The sequence below is a fragment of the Talpa occidentalis genome, unplaced genomic scaffold (assembly GCF_014898055.3).
Source record: "Talpa occidentalis isolate TD23 unplaced genomic scaffold, MPIMG_talOcc4v2.1 talOcc4.12, whole genome shotgun sequence".
Classification (NCBI taxonomy): Eukaryota; Metazoa; Chordata; class Mammalia; order Eulipotyphla; family Talpidae; genus Talpa; species Talpa occidentalis.
Window position 1 is genome coordinate 58,225,465 of NW_023601212.1, and position 17,020 is coordinate 58,242,484.

Genomic DNA, 17,020 nt, shown 5'->3' on the forward strand with positions numbered 1-17,020 from the left:
TAAATAGATCTTGATAAATGTCATAGCACTCATGCACTTGTGTTTCAGTTATCTATTATACATATATATTAGGGGAAAATAAACATCAAGAACATTTTATATTCAAGTTTCCATGTAATTTGGTGACTTTAAATGGAAGTGTCATGCATAATGACAATATTTAAAAACCAAGTTATTACTTTGCCATAAATAAAATCTTTGCCAAAATAAAATCTAAAAATGCCTTTGGAACTCCTAGTAAATCTTTTAACTATTTATGTCTGTCTTGCCTTCCAGCCCTTAGTAGGACTCTAGCTAGAGCTTCTGAAAAATTATCTTCACAGAAATTTTATTTCTGTATTAAATGCAAAGATATTATAAAGTTTAGCATATTATTTATTTATTTCAGAAGCGCGGGAGGGTGAGAGAATTCACCAGAGCCAGAGTGGAGAACAGAACAGGCAGACTGACGAAGTATACCGCTGAGGGGAGCAGTGCTGGTGGCCGGGGATCGTACCGGCGCTGCAGAGGCTGCTGGCAGCTTCACAACCTAGCGCTCAACCACTGCACCACCAGGAAGGCCTTAGCATATCTTATTTCTGCTGTTACTAATATAATAGGCATGACCATCTTTCCATTTTTGAAACTATTATTAGCTTCTAAATATGAACACTTGGGAACCATGTGATCCATGATATGATCTCTTAGGTAAATTATTAAAGTTATTGGATCAAAGTATAAAATTCAAACTGATTTTGGACTAGTATGGAAGGAGTAGAATATTTGTCTAGTCCAAAAGAAAACAGTAAGGAAAAGGGGAAAAAGCATAGAAAATTGGGGATAATTAAAAACAGAAAATAAGCTGATAGATAGAATGCCGAATATATCTATTATTGTAAATGAAAATGGCTTTATGACCCCAGGTAAGAAGCAAGGTTTAACAAATCCAGTTAAAATGTTCAAAATGCAGCATGTTCTTTACACAAGAGTTGTACTTTAAAAAGGATAAAGTTAGTTGATGAAACTTTATGTTGGCATCAAGTAGACTAGTAGAACAGAATCACATGAATTTTTGATAGCTAATAAAAACTTTTTGAGTAGGAGTTTGGAAAATATGGTATTTTCACACTTGGATAATTGATACAGGAAAATTGATTGTAACTCTGCCAAACTTAGTACATAAAATCAATTCCAGATGACTGAATGACTAAATGTAAACAACAAATCTATAAAGCATAAGAGAAGATATCAATATGATCTTGTGGTAGGCAAGGCCTTAATATGCAAAGTGTAAACCATAAATGAAAGGTGGATAAATTTACCATAAAAATGAAAACTTGTTAAATAATACCAAAATGTTTAATTCATTAGTTAGGGTATTATAATTAGAACACATAAAAATGACACTAGGTGTTAGTATCTAAATTACATCAAGGGAACTCTTACAAAAAAAAAAAATGTGGTACATATACTCTATATTGCTGCTATTCAAAATGTAGGCTGCGCAGCAAGAGCATCAGAATCACCTAGAAACTTGTAAGAATTTGAGAAGCCATGACCTACAGAAATGAGTATTTAAATAATGTAGATAGTGATATTGCTTATACATTCATACCATAGAATGCATTCAGCAGTAAGAAATGAACTACAGCTCCATGAATCCATGTGGGTGAGTTACAAACATAAATGTTGAGTAAAAGATAGTCACAGAAGAATGTACAGTATAACTCTACTTAGGATCATGAAATACAATGATACTACTACTATTTAGGAATCTATATGTGTTTTTGTATAGTCAAACCATAAAGAAAAGAGAAGAAATAATTATAATTTCAGATATAGTGGTTAACTCTGAGAAGGAGGGAAGGACAATGTGATGTATTAGAGACTTTTAAGTATAGACTTTTTCTATACGCAGGCTATTTTTCCAAGTCAGAAAGAAAGTTTTTTTTAAAAGATGGTGAAAATGTAAACTAACTTAGACAAATGCTGAAAATTTAGCATATAGACATTCACAAAATCATTAAATGATTTATTCTTTTTTTTTTAAGATTTATTTATTTATACAAGCACTGGGTACAGTCAGAAGCGCGGGAGGGTGAGAGAATTCACCAGAGCCAGAGCGGGGGAATAGAACAAGCAGACTGACGAAATACACTGCTGAGGGGAGCAGCGGGCACGGCAGGAGAGGTCTGCATGCCCTGTGGGACCCTTGCCGGTGGCCGGGGATCGAACCGGCACTGCAGAGGCTGCTTCGCAGCCCAGCGCTCAACTGCTGCGCCACCAGGGGAGGCCTTAAATGCTTTCTTCTTTTGCCTTGTGTCTTATAAGAGGAAACTTCTTAAAGTTGACTGATGTTTTGACAGTTATGAGTAAAAATGGTTTAAGTGAACAGACATTTTAGTCTCTCTTAAAGTCTTTTTGAAAAATTGAAGCTATTATCAAAACTAATTCTTGTTTCCATAGCTAGTAGATCACAGAGGTTTCAGGTTCACCTATATATCATCTATGCTTCTTTTATGCAAACATGAGAACACTTGGTCTTAATCTCAATTATAGCCAGAATGTGTTATGTTTAAGAGAATTGTTAGAATAAGCCCAAAGTCAGAGTAAAGTAGTATTGTCATTGTTTACTCACATATTCACTCAATCAGAGGAAATAGATTTTTACATCTTTATAGATGTGATTTATGAAGCAATTCTGGAAAATGTGTTTTTCCTGGTTGAGGTTTTACAAAATTGACTTCTAAGCGTGGCTTACTGCTATAAATTATTGTAAATCTATCATGTGAAATACTTGAAATATTTTGGAAAACCCATTTTAGAAAATTGAAATCAATTTTTTTTGGATTTAAACATTTGGTGTTTTCAAGCTTAGATTTTTAGAGTATGCTGAAACAGTAGTCATATAATTTAGAGATTATTTCTTTAGTGAAAGAATTAAGAGTAGGGATATTGAGAATAATTCTATTATAGGGCCTCCCTGGTGGCGTAAGGGGTTCAGTCTCAGCACTATGAAGCTATCTACAGCCAGTGTAGCAGGAGTTCTATTCCTGGCCAGGGAGCTAACCCACATGGCGCAGCATACCTCTCCTGTGTTGCCCTCTGCTCCCCTCAGCAGTATATATCAGTCAGTCTGTCTGTTCTGCTCTCCACTATGTCTCTAGTGAATGCTGTCACCCCATGCCCCCACCTCTGATTACACCCCAGTTCTTGTATGCATACATGAAAATAAATCTTTAAAAGAAAAAGAATTCTATTACAAAAGGATCTCTGTAGAAAATATAAAATTTAGCCACTAGTATCTGAGTTATAGATATTAATTAGATAGAGGCCATGGTCAAAATACTATCTAGATTATACAGAATATATAGATTGCCATGTTAGTATTATAAATTAAGAACTTGAAAGCCTATCTAGTTCACTTTTTTCCTATTTAGTGGTTATTATTTTCTTTTTGTGAACTTCTAATATATAAATGCAATGTTTGCACCTGTTGATACTGTAAGAGTCACTTCTGCCTCTTTCATTGGCTCTGAATTAATAAGCTCTATAAATCACAGTTTTGACTCTTCTAGTTTGACTTTAAATTAGCACCAGTCTAAATTTAATTGTTCTGTCATAAGTCAATTTTAAACTATTGTAGAAGTTGAAGACTTGTTTTAAATTTTAATATTTATAGTAAATTTCATTAAGTCTCGGTTTTCTATCCTTCACTGTATGTTTGTGCTTTATAATGAAGCAGTGTTATTCCCGCTCTGAGGAAACATTTCCAGCTTTGACTGGGCTTACCTGTTTAACTTGCTTTTGCCCAGTGATGGTGGGTGCGACATTGAAGTTTGAAATGTTTCATTCACACTTGAACTCACTCTGCCATCACCATAAGAGAACATGTTCAAGCTATTCCAGCCACCTATTGGTTCCAGGGAAAAGGAGAGACTCTTGGAACAGTATTTACTTATCCCAGGCAAATCATATAACCTCCAGACACAAAAAATAATCCCTGCTAAAATCAGCCAACCCTAAGTTGTCCCTCAGATCAATGAAAATAAATGACAGTTTTAAGCCACTAAATTTTGGGGTAGTTTGTTAAATGATAGTTTTGTGGCAGTGGCCAATTAATACACTGTTTATAGTGTAGAATGAATGAAGGCCATCTCTTTGTATGATTACCAATACTCTTACTAATCATTTCTGTTAATAAAAAATAATTACATGTATAGTAACAATATGCTTATATAATTACAGCACATTTTATCACCTTCACTGGCTTCCACTTATTTGAAATCCCAGAAAAAAACCAAAACACTACATGGAATTATATTACTAAAAAAAAAAATCACTACCTTTGCACGAGTGTTTTAAAAACATAGGGAAAGACATATGAAATATTTCACATGTAATCTAAAGTAAATGTTGAGGAAATACTGGTGAAATACTGTAAGTATTCACGGTATATTTAGAAACTTAGAGATTTCACAGAATCCATTTCTGTCTCCTCAAATTTCATATTTAAGTTAATATGCCTGACAATGAAACCTAAGGTGTCATACCATGTAAATTGGATACAAAGTAAGAAAACAACTACATGAACTTGAAGATAGATTAGTAGAAATCCAAAGTGATAAACAGTAGGAGGGAAAACTAGAACATCATAGCCGAGAGTTTTTGGATAGTATCAGTTAAACATGCTTATAATTGGAGTTGTTGAGGGAGAGAAAGGGACAAAAGAAACATTTAAAAAGATAAAGACCAAGAATTTTGATGAAAACTATCAATCCACAGATACTAGAAACTCCAGAATCTCAAACAGTATAAAAAGATAAATACCTAGGCATATCAAGTCCAACTGCTGAAAACAAAAATAAATCTTGAAGCTAGAATAAAAGAAATATTACAATGAAAGATAAAATGAAAGCAAACATCTTGGCAGGAACGATCAAGGCCAAAATTCATTGGAGCCACACATGTTTAAAATGATTTAAAAAAAAATTAAGTCCTAAATTCTGTATCCAGCCTTTTTTTTTTTTAAACAAATGAAGACAAGTCTTTTTTTTTTTTTTTTCCCTTCCTTTGAACAACCAAAAGCTAGTTAATTCAAAACTGTGATGGAATAAGATGTTAACTCTACTCACATGGATGAATGAACAGAAGGTTGGGTAAGTTAGGTGATGAATGAATGGATACAGTAAGATGAATCTATTCCAGAGTTAAATTACAGGAAATAAAAACGAAATTGGCCATTTTATCTAACTCTTTACTGAGTGTTATTATTAAAAAGTTGTGGTTATTATGGTGTGAAACATTTGTGAGATTGGCAGGTAGGTGATACCTGTACTCTGGATCCACAAATAGAATGTTTATGATACTTGTCAGCATAAATTCAATGAACTTCGTAGTCCATTTTAATTATATATCTACTTATATAGTGTATATATATACACCTAAATATAGATATATATTTGGATACATAAATATAGATTTATATATCTGAAGTGACTACCTCATCGCCCCTAGGAGAAAACTAACTAGTAATTACTTGGAGAAGATTAACTATGTACCATCTTTTTGAAAAGATGGTAATTTCAGGTTACCTGAAATTATATTTCATCAAAGTTTTATCATTCATTTATTAACTTCACTAACATTTTTAAAATAATTATATTTGTTACTATCCATACAAAAACTAAAAATAATCCTACCCCTCAAGGATGTCATAGTTTGTTAGGTAAGATAGATAAGAAAATCCATTGTGAGATGCATTGTGAAAAGTGACATTGGAACAATACTTTGTATCAATCTCTTTTGAAAAACTGAACAGTTACTGGTATGTGGAAATCTATCACAAACCTTCCAAATCAGAATCTTCAAAGAAGACTAAGCACCGGTGTTTTGAAATTGCTCTGCAAGTCATTTTTATGTCTACCCTATTCTTTTCTCCTTGGACAAGAATAAATATGCTAAAAATATTTACAGGATCCTTGGGCCTCCCTGGTGGCGCAGCAGTTGAGCGCGGGGCTGCGAAGCTGCCCACAGCCTCTGCAGCACTGGTTCGATCCCTGGGCATTGGCGTGGGTCCCACATGGCGCGCAGACCTCTCCTGCTGCTCCCACTGCTCCCCTCAGCAGTGTACTTCGGTCCTTCTGGCTGTTCTGCTCCCTGCTCTGGTTCTGGTGAATTCTCTCACCCTCCCGCGCTTCTCACTGTACCCAGTGCTGTGTGTGTGTGTGTGTGTGTGTGTGTGTGTGTGTGTGTGTGTGTGTGTAAATAAATAAATAAATCTTTTTAAAAAATTTACAGGATCCTTAATTGGTGAATGAGAATTGGAAATGTAGATATAGACTAAATGATGACATGTTATATGTCATAGTAAGAAAGCTTGGTTTGTTTAATGAATATAATTGTATTAGAATATTTTCTGTGTTCTTACAGCATTTAGTAAAACATAAAGAGCAAATCTGTCCAGTAAAAGGAAAAAACTTTTTTTCTCATGAACTATTATTACTGAGATAATAGGACTCATTATGCCTTTTAAAAATAGCATAAAGGAGTTCATTAAATAGACTAAGCCCCAAAACTACATTATTGTTTGCCTTTAAATTTCCTATTTTAGATTAGTTTTTCATATTCTGGCATGCTGTCTACCTAATATACTGCTATATAAAACTTGCAGTATTTCTGGAACACTAGTTACAATGCAGATTTTTATGCTGGGTTGGATGAAAATGCCTCTGGAAATAGACATTTGTGAAGTATACTGTAAGATAAATTACTTGACATAAATTGAGGGTTAATCAGTGTTTTATTTTTAAAATTGCTTCAAATGATTATTTTACCAATAAAAGCAATTAGATACTAAAAAGGGAATTCTGGTTCTAACAATGTGATAGGCTAAATAAACTGAAAATCCTTTATCAACAAACATTTGTTTCACATCAACATTATTTTAGGTAAAGTATATACAATATTGTTTTAGATACTTAGCATACAGAGTATCTAACTCACAAATGGTGAGAGGAAAACAGTATAAAAACTAACGAATTAAACCTGTGAACTGAAATTGTGTTGTTTGATTAGTCCTGCTGATGGAAAGTTGTTGGCCTCAATAATTCAAGGACCTAGATGTTGAAGAGTTAACAGGGAGTGAAAAAGTGACATGATCCTGGGAAGTGTCTGCTGAGGGTATTGTAAATGTCTGCCTAGCTGCAGAGATTTCCAGAAACTTTGTCTTAACCTTAGACCCTAGTGGTGACTAGGAGTTACGCCTCGGAGGATACTAACCATTACCTTATATTGCCTGCACAATATAAGATGCTGCTTCTATATTCCCCCATTGCAGAGAAATAAGCAAAAGAACAGAATTGAACATAACAGGAAAAAAAATAAATGAGTAAATCATAACTAGCATTGTCTCGCTGAACTAATAATAATAACAACTGAAAAATTAGACTAATTTGGAAGTTTTTAAAAGGATGGAAATAAACATTTGGACAATAATATCCAGATTTTGGAGAAGAACTGTAAAGCAATCTAAGGATTTTATATTGTCTTTGTAACGAAATTAGCTTTATCCCTTAAGTAATATAACCATTCTAAAATTTTAAGCATAATTATTAAAGAGTAGAAATAGGATTTCTACTTCCAAACCTGCAGTAGGAAACAAAACTGAATCTGTATTTAAAAAAAAAAAAAAAAAAAAAAAAAGCCTCAGTCTGCAGAGAACAGGAAAGGAAGAAATGAAGAAACGATAGTAAAAGCAGGGTAAATAGGAAAAAATATGAGCGTAAGTCTAATATCTCACTAAACTGATCACAGTAAATTGAAACAGATTAAGTTTTACCAGTTCAAAGATCGAATCTGATTAGATTATTAAAAAAAAGTAAAGTTTGTCAGTTAAATGTGTATTAGAGACACCTACATTTGAAGGATAAAATAAAATTGAAATAAATGAAAGAAAATAATATGAAATATTATAAGAGAACTGGCAAAGTTATAGTTAATGAGAACAATTAGACTTCGAAGTTTAAAAAAAGTATCACAATGTAGTGATAAAAGGATAACTTAGAATGAAGATATACATGCTGAACAAGTATGTCATACTGTAGCTTCAAAATATATTAAGGAGGGCCTCCCCGGTGGCGCAGCGGTTGAGCGCTGGGTTGCGAAGCTGCCCGCGGCCTCTGCGGTGCCGGTTCGATCCCCGGCTGCTCCCCGGCCACCGGAGGAGGGTCCCACATGGCGCACAGACCTCTCTTGCTGCCCGCTGCTCCCCTCAGCAGTGTACTTCGGTCCTTCTGCCTGCTCTGCTTCCCGCTCTGGCTCTGGTGAATTCTCTCACCCTCCCGCGCTTCTGACTGTGCCCAGTGCATGTATAAATAAAAAAAAATATATATATATTAAGGAGACAAATTCTAGGAGAAGTTTAAATTTCAGAATCTAAGGAAATTTTATACCCCTATCTCTGATTCAAAAAGCAGAAATTATTAGGTGCTGCTAATTTGATCAACTCAGTTTACCAGTACATATATATGACAGCCTCTGTCAACTCGGAAAATCCATATTCTCTATGTAAAAATTACTTTATGCTGCCCACCCAGAACATCAATCATTTGTTCTAATACTTGTTTATCAAATTTGATTCCAAAATTTTTTGCCAGTTTCCTAAAATGAATTTGTTTTTGAGGGTATTCAAAGAAATCATCACTAGAATTTTTAAACAGTCACATTTAGGCTTTTTCATTTCTTTACTACATCCATTAATTTAGACAGCCATTTTCCAGATTTTTGAAGTGAATCAGATTTATTTACAACCTTTATATATACCAAGTGGATTTTTTTGTTTTAAGTGACTTTATAGTAATAAAAAAATTGTACTATCTCACGTTTCTTATTAATTACTTATCATTATTTAGCATTATTTGCATTGAATCTTTAAAGCAGAAATATGTGAAAAGAAACTGAAATAAAGCAGATCAGTAAAGATTTGAAGCGTATTCTCCCAAATGAAACATTTAGTATGTTTAAATACTTTTGCATTTCTTAGTTTGGCTATGTAAATTTAGCAAACTAGGCCAAATGGTGGAGATAATTTTATACTGTGTTTTGAGGTATGAATTTCGGTGCATTTATTTCAGGTGTGGATGTGGATCTTTGGGAAGATATAAGATTGGGAAAACATTGCCTATAAATTTAGATTTATCATATTTGAACAATATTTATTAAAATATGCTCTAGCTTACTAAAATATCACCTGTTAAATTAGAAGAGGAAAATAGATCCTTCAGTTTGTCTAATAATTAGCACATATTTTATTCTAGAGAAAATGATTCCTTAACGGCAACTACGGAATCAGCTCAGGAAATTTTGCCCCCAAATTTGTACTCATTTACTATGTTATCACTGTGAATATTTTAGATCATGTGGTTTATGTTTTACCTTAATCTTTATTATAGCCAATGATATTAAACTGTATATTTCACAAGTAACTTGTGTGTGCTTTCAGATAAATTCAAATAACAATTTTAGAAACTTTTTTTCTATATTGTATACATCGGTATTTTCCTAATTTCCAATGATAAAGTTTACAATGTTATTGCTGTTTAGCTACTAACGTCTACATATAGAACATTGTACTAGATTCTCTTAGTGAGTATCAAAATTTGAACAATATTTTCCCTGTTGCCAGGCTACTATGAAAGACAGCACAAGAGATTCTTTAGGCCAACACATTTTTTCTTTCGGAGATAATTAAGACCAACAAATCATGGACATACACAAATGTTATTGGAAACACGTAGATATTATTGATATTTTGAACTGGTTGTTTTTGTTGCGGTGATAGTAGTGATTTGTAAAAGTTTTTACTTTCTGTCAGCTTTGGAATTAAGCATTAAAAATTCATTAATATACTCCCTGCAAAAAAATAAGTATGGGTAAAAATAAATGAAAACATTTTTTCCTATTGATCAATGCAAGTGTTCTCAAATTCTATTTCTTTAGATTCCTCAAGAGTTAGGTGGAAAGGAAGGCCAAGTGGCGATGGAAAGGACTTCTGTTAAGTAAAAAAAGGTTCCCTTTCCTAAATGAGCTGTAAATGGAGCAGCTCATATTTAATCTCTTTCATATCTTGAAATTTCAAATAGTTGAGGGAGGACTATTACTACTTTTTCTTTTTTTTTTTTTTTTACTTTTTTTTTTTTTTTTCAACAATTTTTTTTTTTTTTTTTTTTTAAGATTTATTTATACAAGCACTGGGTACAGTCAGAAGCGCGGGAGGGTGAGAGAATTCACCAGAGCCAGAGCAGGGAGCAGAGCAGGCAGAAGGACCGAAGTACACTGCTGAGAGGAGCAGCGGGCGGCAGGAGAGGTCTGCGCGCCATGTGGGATCCTCCTCTGGTGGCCGGGGAGCAGCCGGGGATCGAACCGGTGCCGCAGAGGCCGCGGGCAGGTTCGCAACCCAGCGCTCAACCGCTGCGCCACCGGGGAGGCCCTATTACTACTTTTTCTTGACTAAGATTTTTTTTTTCCAGAAAATATGCATTACTGAGACTTTTACTTTTTTTTTTTTTTTTTTTAAAGAGAGATTTTGGGTTCAGAACAAATCCTCCTCCTACCCCCATGCATGCAGTTTTCTTCTTCAACATCCTCCTCTAGAATGGTATATTTCCTGTGCAGTTGATGAACTTGTATTGGCACATTGTAATCACCTGTAGTGGTTTTGGTCTTTGTGCATTCTGTGGATTTGGATAAAATGTATGTGACATGTACTAGCATTATAGCATCATACAGACTTCCTCTGTTCTCTGCCTGTGAGAACCTGATTAAATTCATGAAGATAAATCTGACAGAATTGAAGAAGACTCCTATGACTTGGTTAGCCTGGAGTTTTCAACCTTCACACTTGTCCACTGTGAGCCTCCAGTAATTCATCAGTTGCAGTTCAGGTTTTTCTTCTGGGCATTGGTTCCAATGGCAGTTTTACCAGAAGTTTCTGCTCTGGTAGAATCATGCATCATGTAGTGATATTTTTGTCAGTGATAGGCTGCATATGCAGTGGTGGTCTCAGTATATACCATACAGTTTAGGTATGCAGTAGGCTGCACCATCTAGATTTGTGTAAGTACATTCTGTGATTTTGCACAACAGAATTGCCTAATGAGGGTTTTCTCAAAACAAATCCCTTTCATAAAGTAAGGCATGAGTGTATTTGCCCTTTTTTTCATTTTTTGGGATAGCAGTTTTGTCCCCCTCCATATCTCCTTAGTGGATCCTAGAAGAGTTGTTTACTTTCAGTTTGCTCGCATTTTGATTGTTGTTAAACTCCTTTCATACAGAATCATTTTAATTTGTTTTTAAGATCTGTGATTGGATTATTTGATTGTGGCTTAATCTCATGTATGGATTGCTAATCGCTACTTCTATGATGTTAGAGAAATGTCAGGATTGTATGTATTTTGCAGATTGATAAAGCTTAGAGGGATGATTCACAAAGTAAAGGATACATAATAGTGGTCTTAGAGTTACTATGTAACTCTAAATTTTACTTAAACAGAAATTCAGGCTGATTGTATATGATAGAAAATAAGCAATGATCAATTTCTTATTCTTTCATAAATAATTAACAAAGGTCTTAAAAACAAAATTCTGAGAGGCTGTTAAAAGGAAATGCTTTCAAGGTATTTATGAAGTTGTAGTCTGTGACATTCTCTTGCTTCTCTTTCCAGAGATTAGCTTTCTTTCAGATAGCTAAGGTGGTGTATTGTACTATCATCAGTGGTTTAAAGCATGTAAAAATGATTTTTTACTTAAATTTAATGATGTCTATATGTGGTAAATATTGGTAACCCATAGGCCTGTATATTTTTAAATGCTCAAGTATTATTTACTCTGTTTTACTATATTATTTACTCTGTTTTACTATATTTTACTCTAAGGAAAACTTTATAGGGTGTTTTCCAACTTTATCATCTGAACCTCTTCATGATCCTGTCCCAAAACTAGGACATTGAGAAAGTTTATAAGCTTTCTAGCATCTAGACAGCTTGAAAGTAGAATTTAGGATTTCTGAAATTCAATTTGATCTTTGATTGGTATATTGTATATAGATTGAATTTACTACTTTTGCCTTGCTTTTTGGCACACAGTCTATAATGGCTATAGGATAAATTGTATTTTAAAACTTCAACTTACTATACTTGTTTTATTCTTCAGTAAAGATAATGAACTCTTCATTAAACATTCAGTCCAATATTTTTTTACGTCTATTTAAAATAAATCATTTTTGCACTCTCATTTTATTATATCAATGATTACTTTGTTGATGGTGGAACTTGTTTTCAGTATTCCTATGGGAAAGTTATTCACTGTATTGAAAATTGTTCTTTATTGGTATTTCTCTTAATAATTGTATAAGTAGCACAATTTGGTTAAAAAATTAAAAGAAGCAAAATCTTTACATTGGGTACATTTATATAAGTAAATAAATATAACCATCACCATGGGAGCAAACCTTATATGCCCCTGTTATGATGCAGTAGGGAGGTCATTACCTTTATAGTATTCTTATCAAAAATACTTAACATGAACACAGTAATGAGAAAACATTTAGAAAATTCAAACGTGGAACATTGTATAAATAACTATCCTATTGCTTCAAACAACAGTATATTAATTTATATAAAAAACATGAATGAAACATGGAAATTAATTCAGTCAGTAACCCATCAGCTAAACCTAAATAAACAACAGGACATTTTTTAAACAACTGAGATATTTGAGTATAAAATGTATATTTAATTATATTTTCTCAAATATGACATGTGGAAAGTTGTTATTTGAAGGTAGATGCTGATTTTTTTAACTGGTAAAGTATGTTTGAAACATACTTAGAGATGGTTCAAGGAATCAAAGAGTGGGTATGTTTGTAGCAGGGAGAAAAATGTAAGTATGAGGAAATGTTTACACTTGGTACGTTAGTATGGTATTCATAATATTTTTTCAGATTTTCTGCAGCTTTTTCAAAGTAAAATGTTTGGAAGAAAAGAAAAAGAAGGTATATAAATCTTCAAATTATTAAGACTTTAAAATTTAACCATCTTTAGGAAGGCTCTCCTTTTGTAAAGGAAAGACGTTACTGCTATGTATTGCTATCATGTTACTAAAGTATCTGTACAGTGTAAAACTGTAGACTGTCAAGCTCTTAAGCAATTATGAAGTCAAGTCACACTCTAAATACAGCAAAAATACAAAACCAAAAAAATTACAAACTTGATGATGTGATACCAGTATAATAGACCTAATATATAGTTTGCTAAAAAATATAATACCACTTCACATAGTAAGCTGCTTCTGAGTACTGCAATATAGTTTCTTTTGAAGTTGCCACATCTATAAAACATCTGCCATGTGATATTCACTCTTCACATTACTTTTTCATTCTAGCTACTTACTGTATAATCTTTGTGAAGTAGACAGTGACATAATTTAACTCTTTTGTGTATCTCTATATTTTTTACATATTGTGTCCCCCCCCCTTTTTTTTTAATTAGCTTGAGAAAAGGTGTATATTAGTATACGGTACAGATTCTATTTTTATAATAACAAAATATCACTTTATTTTCATCTTATAACAGTTTGAGAAATTAGACTTTGCTAATGTTTACAATAATGTTTTTAAATTATGAATTATTGCACGAAAAAAGAAATTTAATTTTTTCAACTTAGAAATTTAATACAAGCAAAGTAATCAAAACAGGATTTTTTTTCCATTTTTACTTTAGCCCACATCACACAAATTACAGTTGTGCATGTTACCTCACAGCATAAACTAAAATTGTCATTTGAGGCTATCATGTAATGTAATTATAACAGTAATTACTTTTTCACATACACAGCAAAAATACTGAAAAACTTACCAAAAATGAGCCAATTCTCTAGTATGGAAGACTTTCTTTGTAACAGAACTGATAAGCTGAGGCCTCCCTGATGGCGTAAGGGATTAAGACGCAACCTATGAAGCAATCCACAGCCACTGCAGCATGAGTTCGATCAGCTGGCTGGCCAGGGAACAACCCACATGGTGCAGCAGACCTCTCCTGACTCGCCCGCTGTTCCCCTCAGCAGTGTATTTCAGTCAATCTGCCTGTTCTGTTCCCTACTCTGTTTCTAGTGAATCCTCTCACCATCCACACCTCTGTTCTATACCCCAGTTCTTGTATGCATAAATGAATAAATGTTTTTTTAAAAAAAGAACTGATAAGCTGATCCTAAAATTTATATTGAAATACAGAAGATTGGAAATTGCCATAACAGTTTTGAAAAAGAATGAAGTTGGAAGACTTTTTCTTCCCTATTTCAAAATTATAAAACTACGGTTATCAGGACATTATTATACTGACAGTTGACACATATTTTAGATTAATTGATTAGAATTAAGAATCCAGAAATAAATCCCTATTTATTGTTAGTTAATTTTCAACAAAGTTGTTAAAGCAAGTCATTGTAAAAAAGGTCATCTGTTCAATAAATGGTACCAGGATAATAGGATGTATATGCATAGATAGAATGATGAGTTTAGATCTCTGTTTCATAGCACAGACAAAAGTTAACTTGTTTCAGTTCTTTCAGTCTGTGATCAATTTAAACAATAAAACTTTTAGAAATAATAGGGGCAATAATTTGAGACCTTAGATTAGTCAAAATTTTCTTAGTTGCAATACCAGAAGTATGGTCTGTAACGAAAGGGAAGAAAGGTAAGTTGGATCATATCAAAATTCAAAACTCTATTTTAAGAAAATAAAGCAACAGAATGGTTGAAAATATTTGTAAAAAACATAACTGATAAAGGATCTGTATCCTAAATTTCAAGAAATTCATGTAAAGGGACTAAAACCATCTTATTGGTGGGAATGTGAAATGGTACATTTACTAGTTTGTCACTTTCTTTAAAGTTAAACACAAAATTGTCATATGATATAGTGATTGCACTTCTTAGATCTGCCGAAGACTTGAAAACAGTCCACATAATGACTTGAATGTGGTCATTTTTATACATTATTCATGATAAGCAGAAATTGGAACAGATATCTGTCAACTTTTGAATTTATAGATAAAAGGTGGTATATCCATTCACTGGATATTATTCAGCAATAAAAAGGTGACACATGTTAACTGCTGGCACATGTTAAAAGATGGATGAGCTTCAAAAACTGAGAAGTATAAAAAGTCAATAATAGGAACCATGTATTGTGTTATTCCATTTATATAAATTGTCCAGAAAAGGCAAACTTATAGAGCAAGTTTTATATATATAGATAGATAGACATAGATATAGATATAGATAAATATATATATAAAGAGATATAGTAGTTGCCTGGGGCAGAGGTTACAGCATAAATGGTCATGAGGGATTTTGTGATGAGGTTAATATTCTAAAACTGATTTATGGTGATGATGGTACCATTGAGTAAATTTAGTAAAAATCATTAACTTATAATCTTATGGTAAATGGATTTTATTCCATGTAAAATATGTCCCAGATTTTTTCCTTTTTTTTTTTTTTAAACAAACTGTCAGGCAATATCCAGTCAGAAACAAACCTTAGAATTCTGACTATAAAGCTGAGACTATGAGGAGTTGGGAGGGGTAATGATGAAGGGAGAGGAAAGTGGGGAGAGGCCCAGTGGACTATGAAGGAAGGCTGAGGGTACCTTGATGGTAGGTTTGGTGTGGTAATACATTTGAAGAGTATAAACCTGTATCTCTAAATTATATGCAGTGTTATAAATCAATGTTACCTTAATAAGAAGGGGAAAATAGTAAATGTTGGAAATAAGGTTAGATGGCAGTATGTTTAACCAGAAGCCCGTATGTTTAACCAGAAGCCCAAATGTATATGTTACCATTTTAATAAAGCTATCATAATATAAGTGCCCATTTTTAAATTTCTAGTACTTAACATTCTGTTTCTAGAGCCAGGATCATAGGTAATGATACTGCAGTATCATTTTATACTCACATTGACATATTTTTTTTTTACAACCATACTTTCCTAGATTCAAAACAGAAAATTCACTGTACCTTTCTTATCTTTGAAAATGAGTCATAGTCCTTAGTTTTCTAGTTATTATAGGTTTGACATTGTGAAGCATTCAGTGAAAAGTATCAAAGGCAGTTAAAATTAGCTTTGCTTTTCTTCATTATTGTATTTTTCTTTTTGTTTTGTTTTAGATCACTGTGTCCACTACTATGATCTTCGTAACACTAAACAGCCAATCATGGTATTCAAAGGACACCGAAAAGCAGTGTCTTATGCAAAATTTGTGAGTGGTGAGGAAATTGTCTCTGCGTGAGTATTTCTTCAGAGGTTGAGCTTACCACACAACTCTGTCACCATTTACCAGTTGGTAATATCACCATGGGTTTATGTAAATAGTAATACAGTGATGTATGCAGTTTTTGTTAAATAATAGATTTTTATAACTTATCTGATTAAAATACTAGTATATTTGGTCTATTTATAAATAAAATCCTGATAATATTAGTTTTTAATGTATCCACTTTAAACATTTGAACTTCAGATTATATTTCAGCCTCTGCTTTTCCTTAAGGAGAGAGAAACAACATAATTGGTGCAATAGAATGAGAAGTATATTATTTATTAAAGTCCACTAATATGTTAGTATATATTTATGTACATTACAGTAGTAGTATAAAAAAGAGGAATAAAGAAAGTGGGAACTGAGTTTTCCAAGGGGAAGTAATATAGGTAATTGGCTCACATGTCTAAGTTATGTGGTAACCTAACCTGTCAAAAATTATCCCATCTAAGAGTGAAATGGGTGATAAATCATTAAAATATTATTCAGATTCAAATATAGAGGATGGGTTATATGACAAAAATATTTTTCTTCCATTTCAGATTAATAAATGTTGACTCAGATTAAATTCATGTAGTTGTAGTCTGTCTATTCTTAATATAAATTGAATATCTTAATTGACCTTGTTAATGTGGATATGTTTGTATTTCCACCAACTCTTTTCT

General features: G+C 32.9%; 1 protein-coding gene across 1 annotated transcript in view; it reads left to right on the plus strand.

The window, feature by feature from the left end:
- COP1 (COP1 E3 ubiquitin ligase) overlaps window positions 1–17,020 on the plus strand; it is a 156,725-nt gene that overhangs the window by 101,922 nt on the left and 37,783 nt on the right. Inside the window, 1 exon segment of the mRNA XM_037506422.2 lies at window positions 16,207–16,324. Within this exon segment, the coding sequence (XP_037362319.1) occupies window positions 16,207–16,324 (118 nt within the window).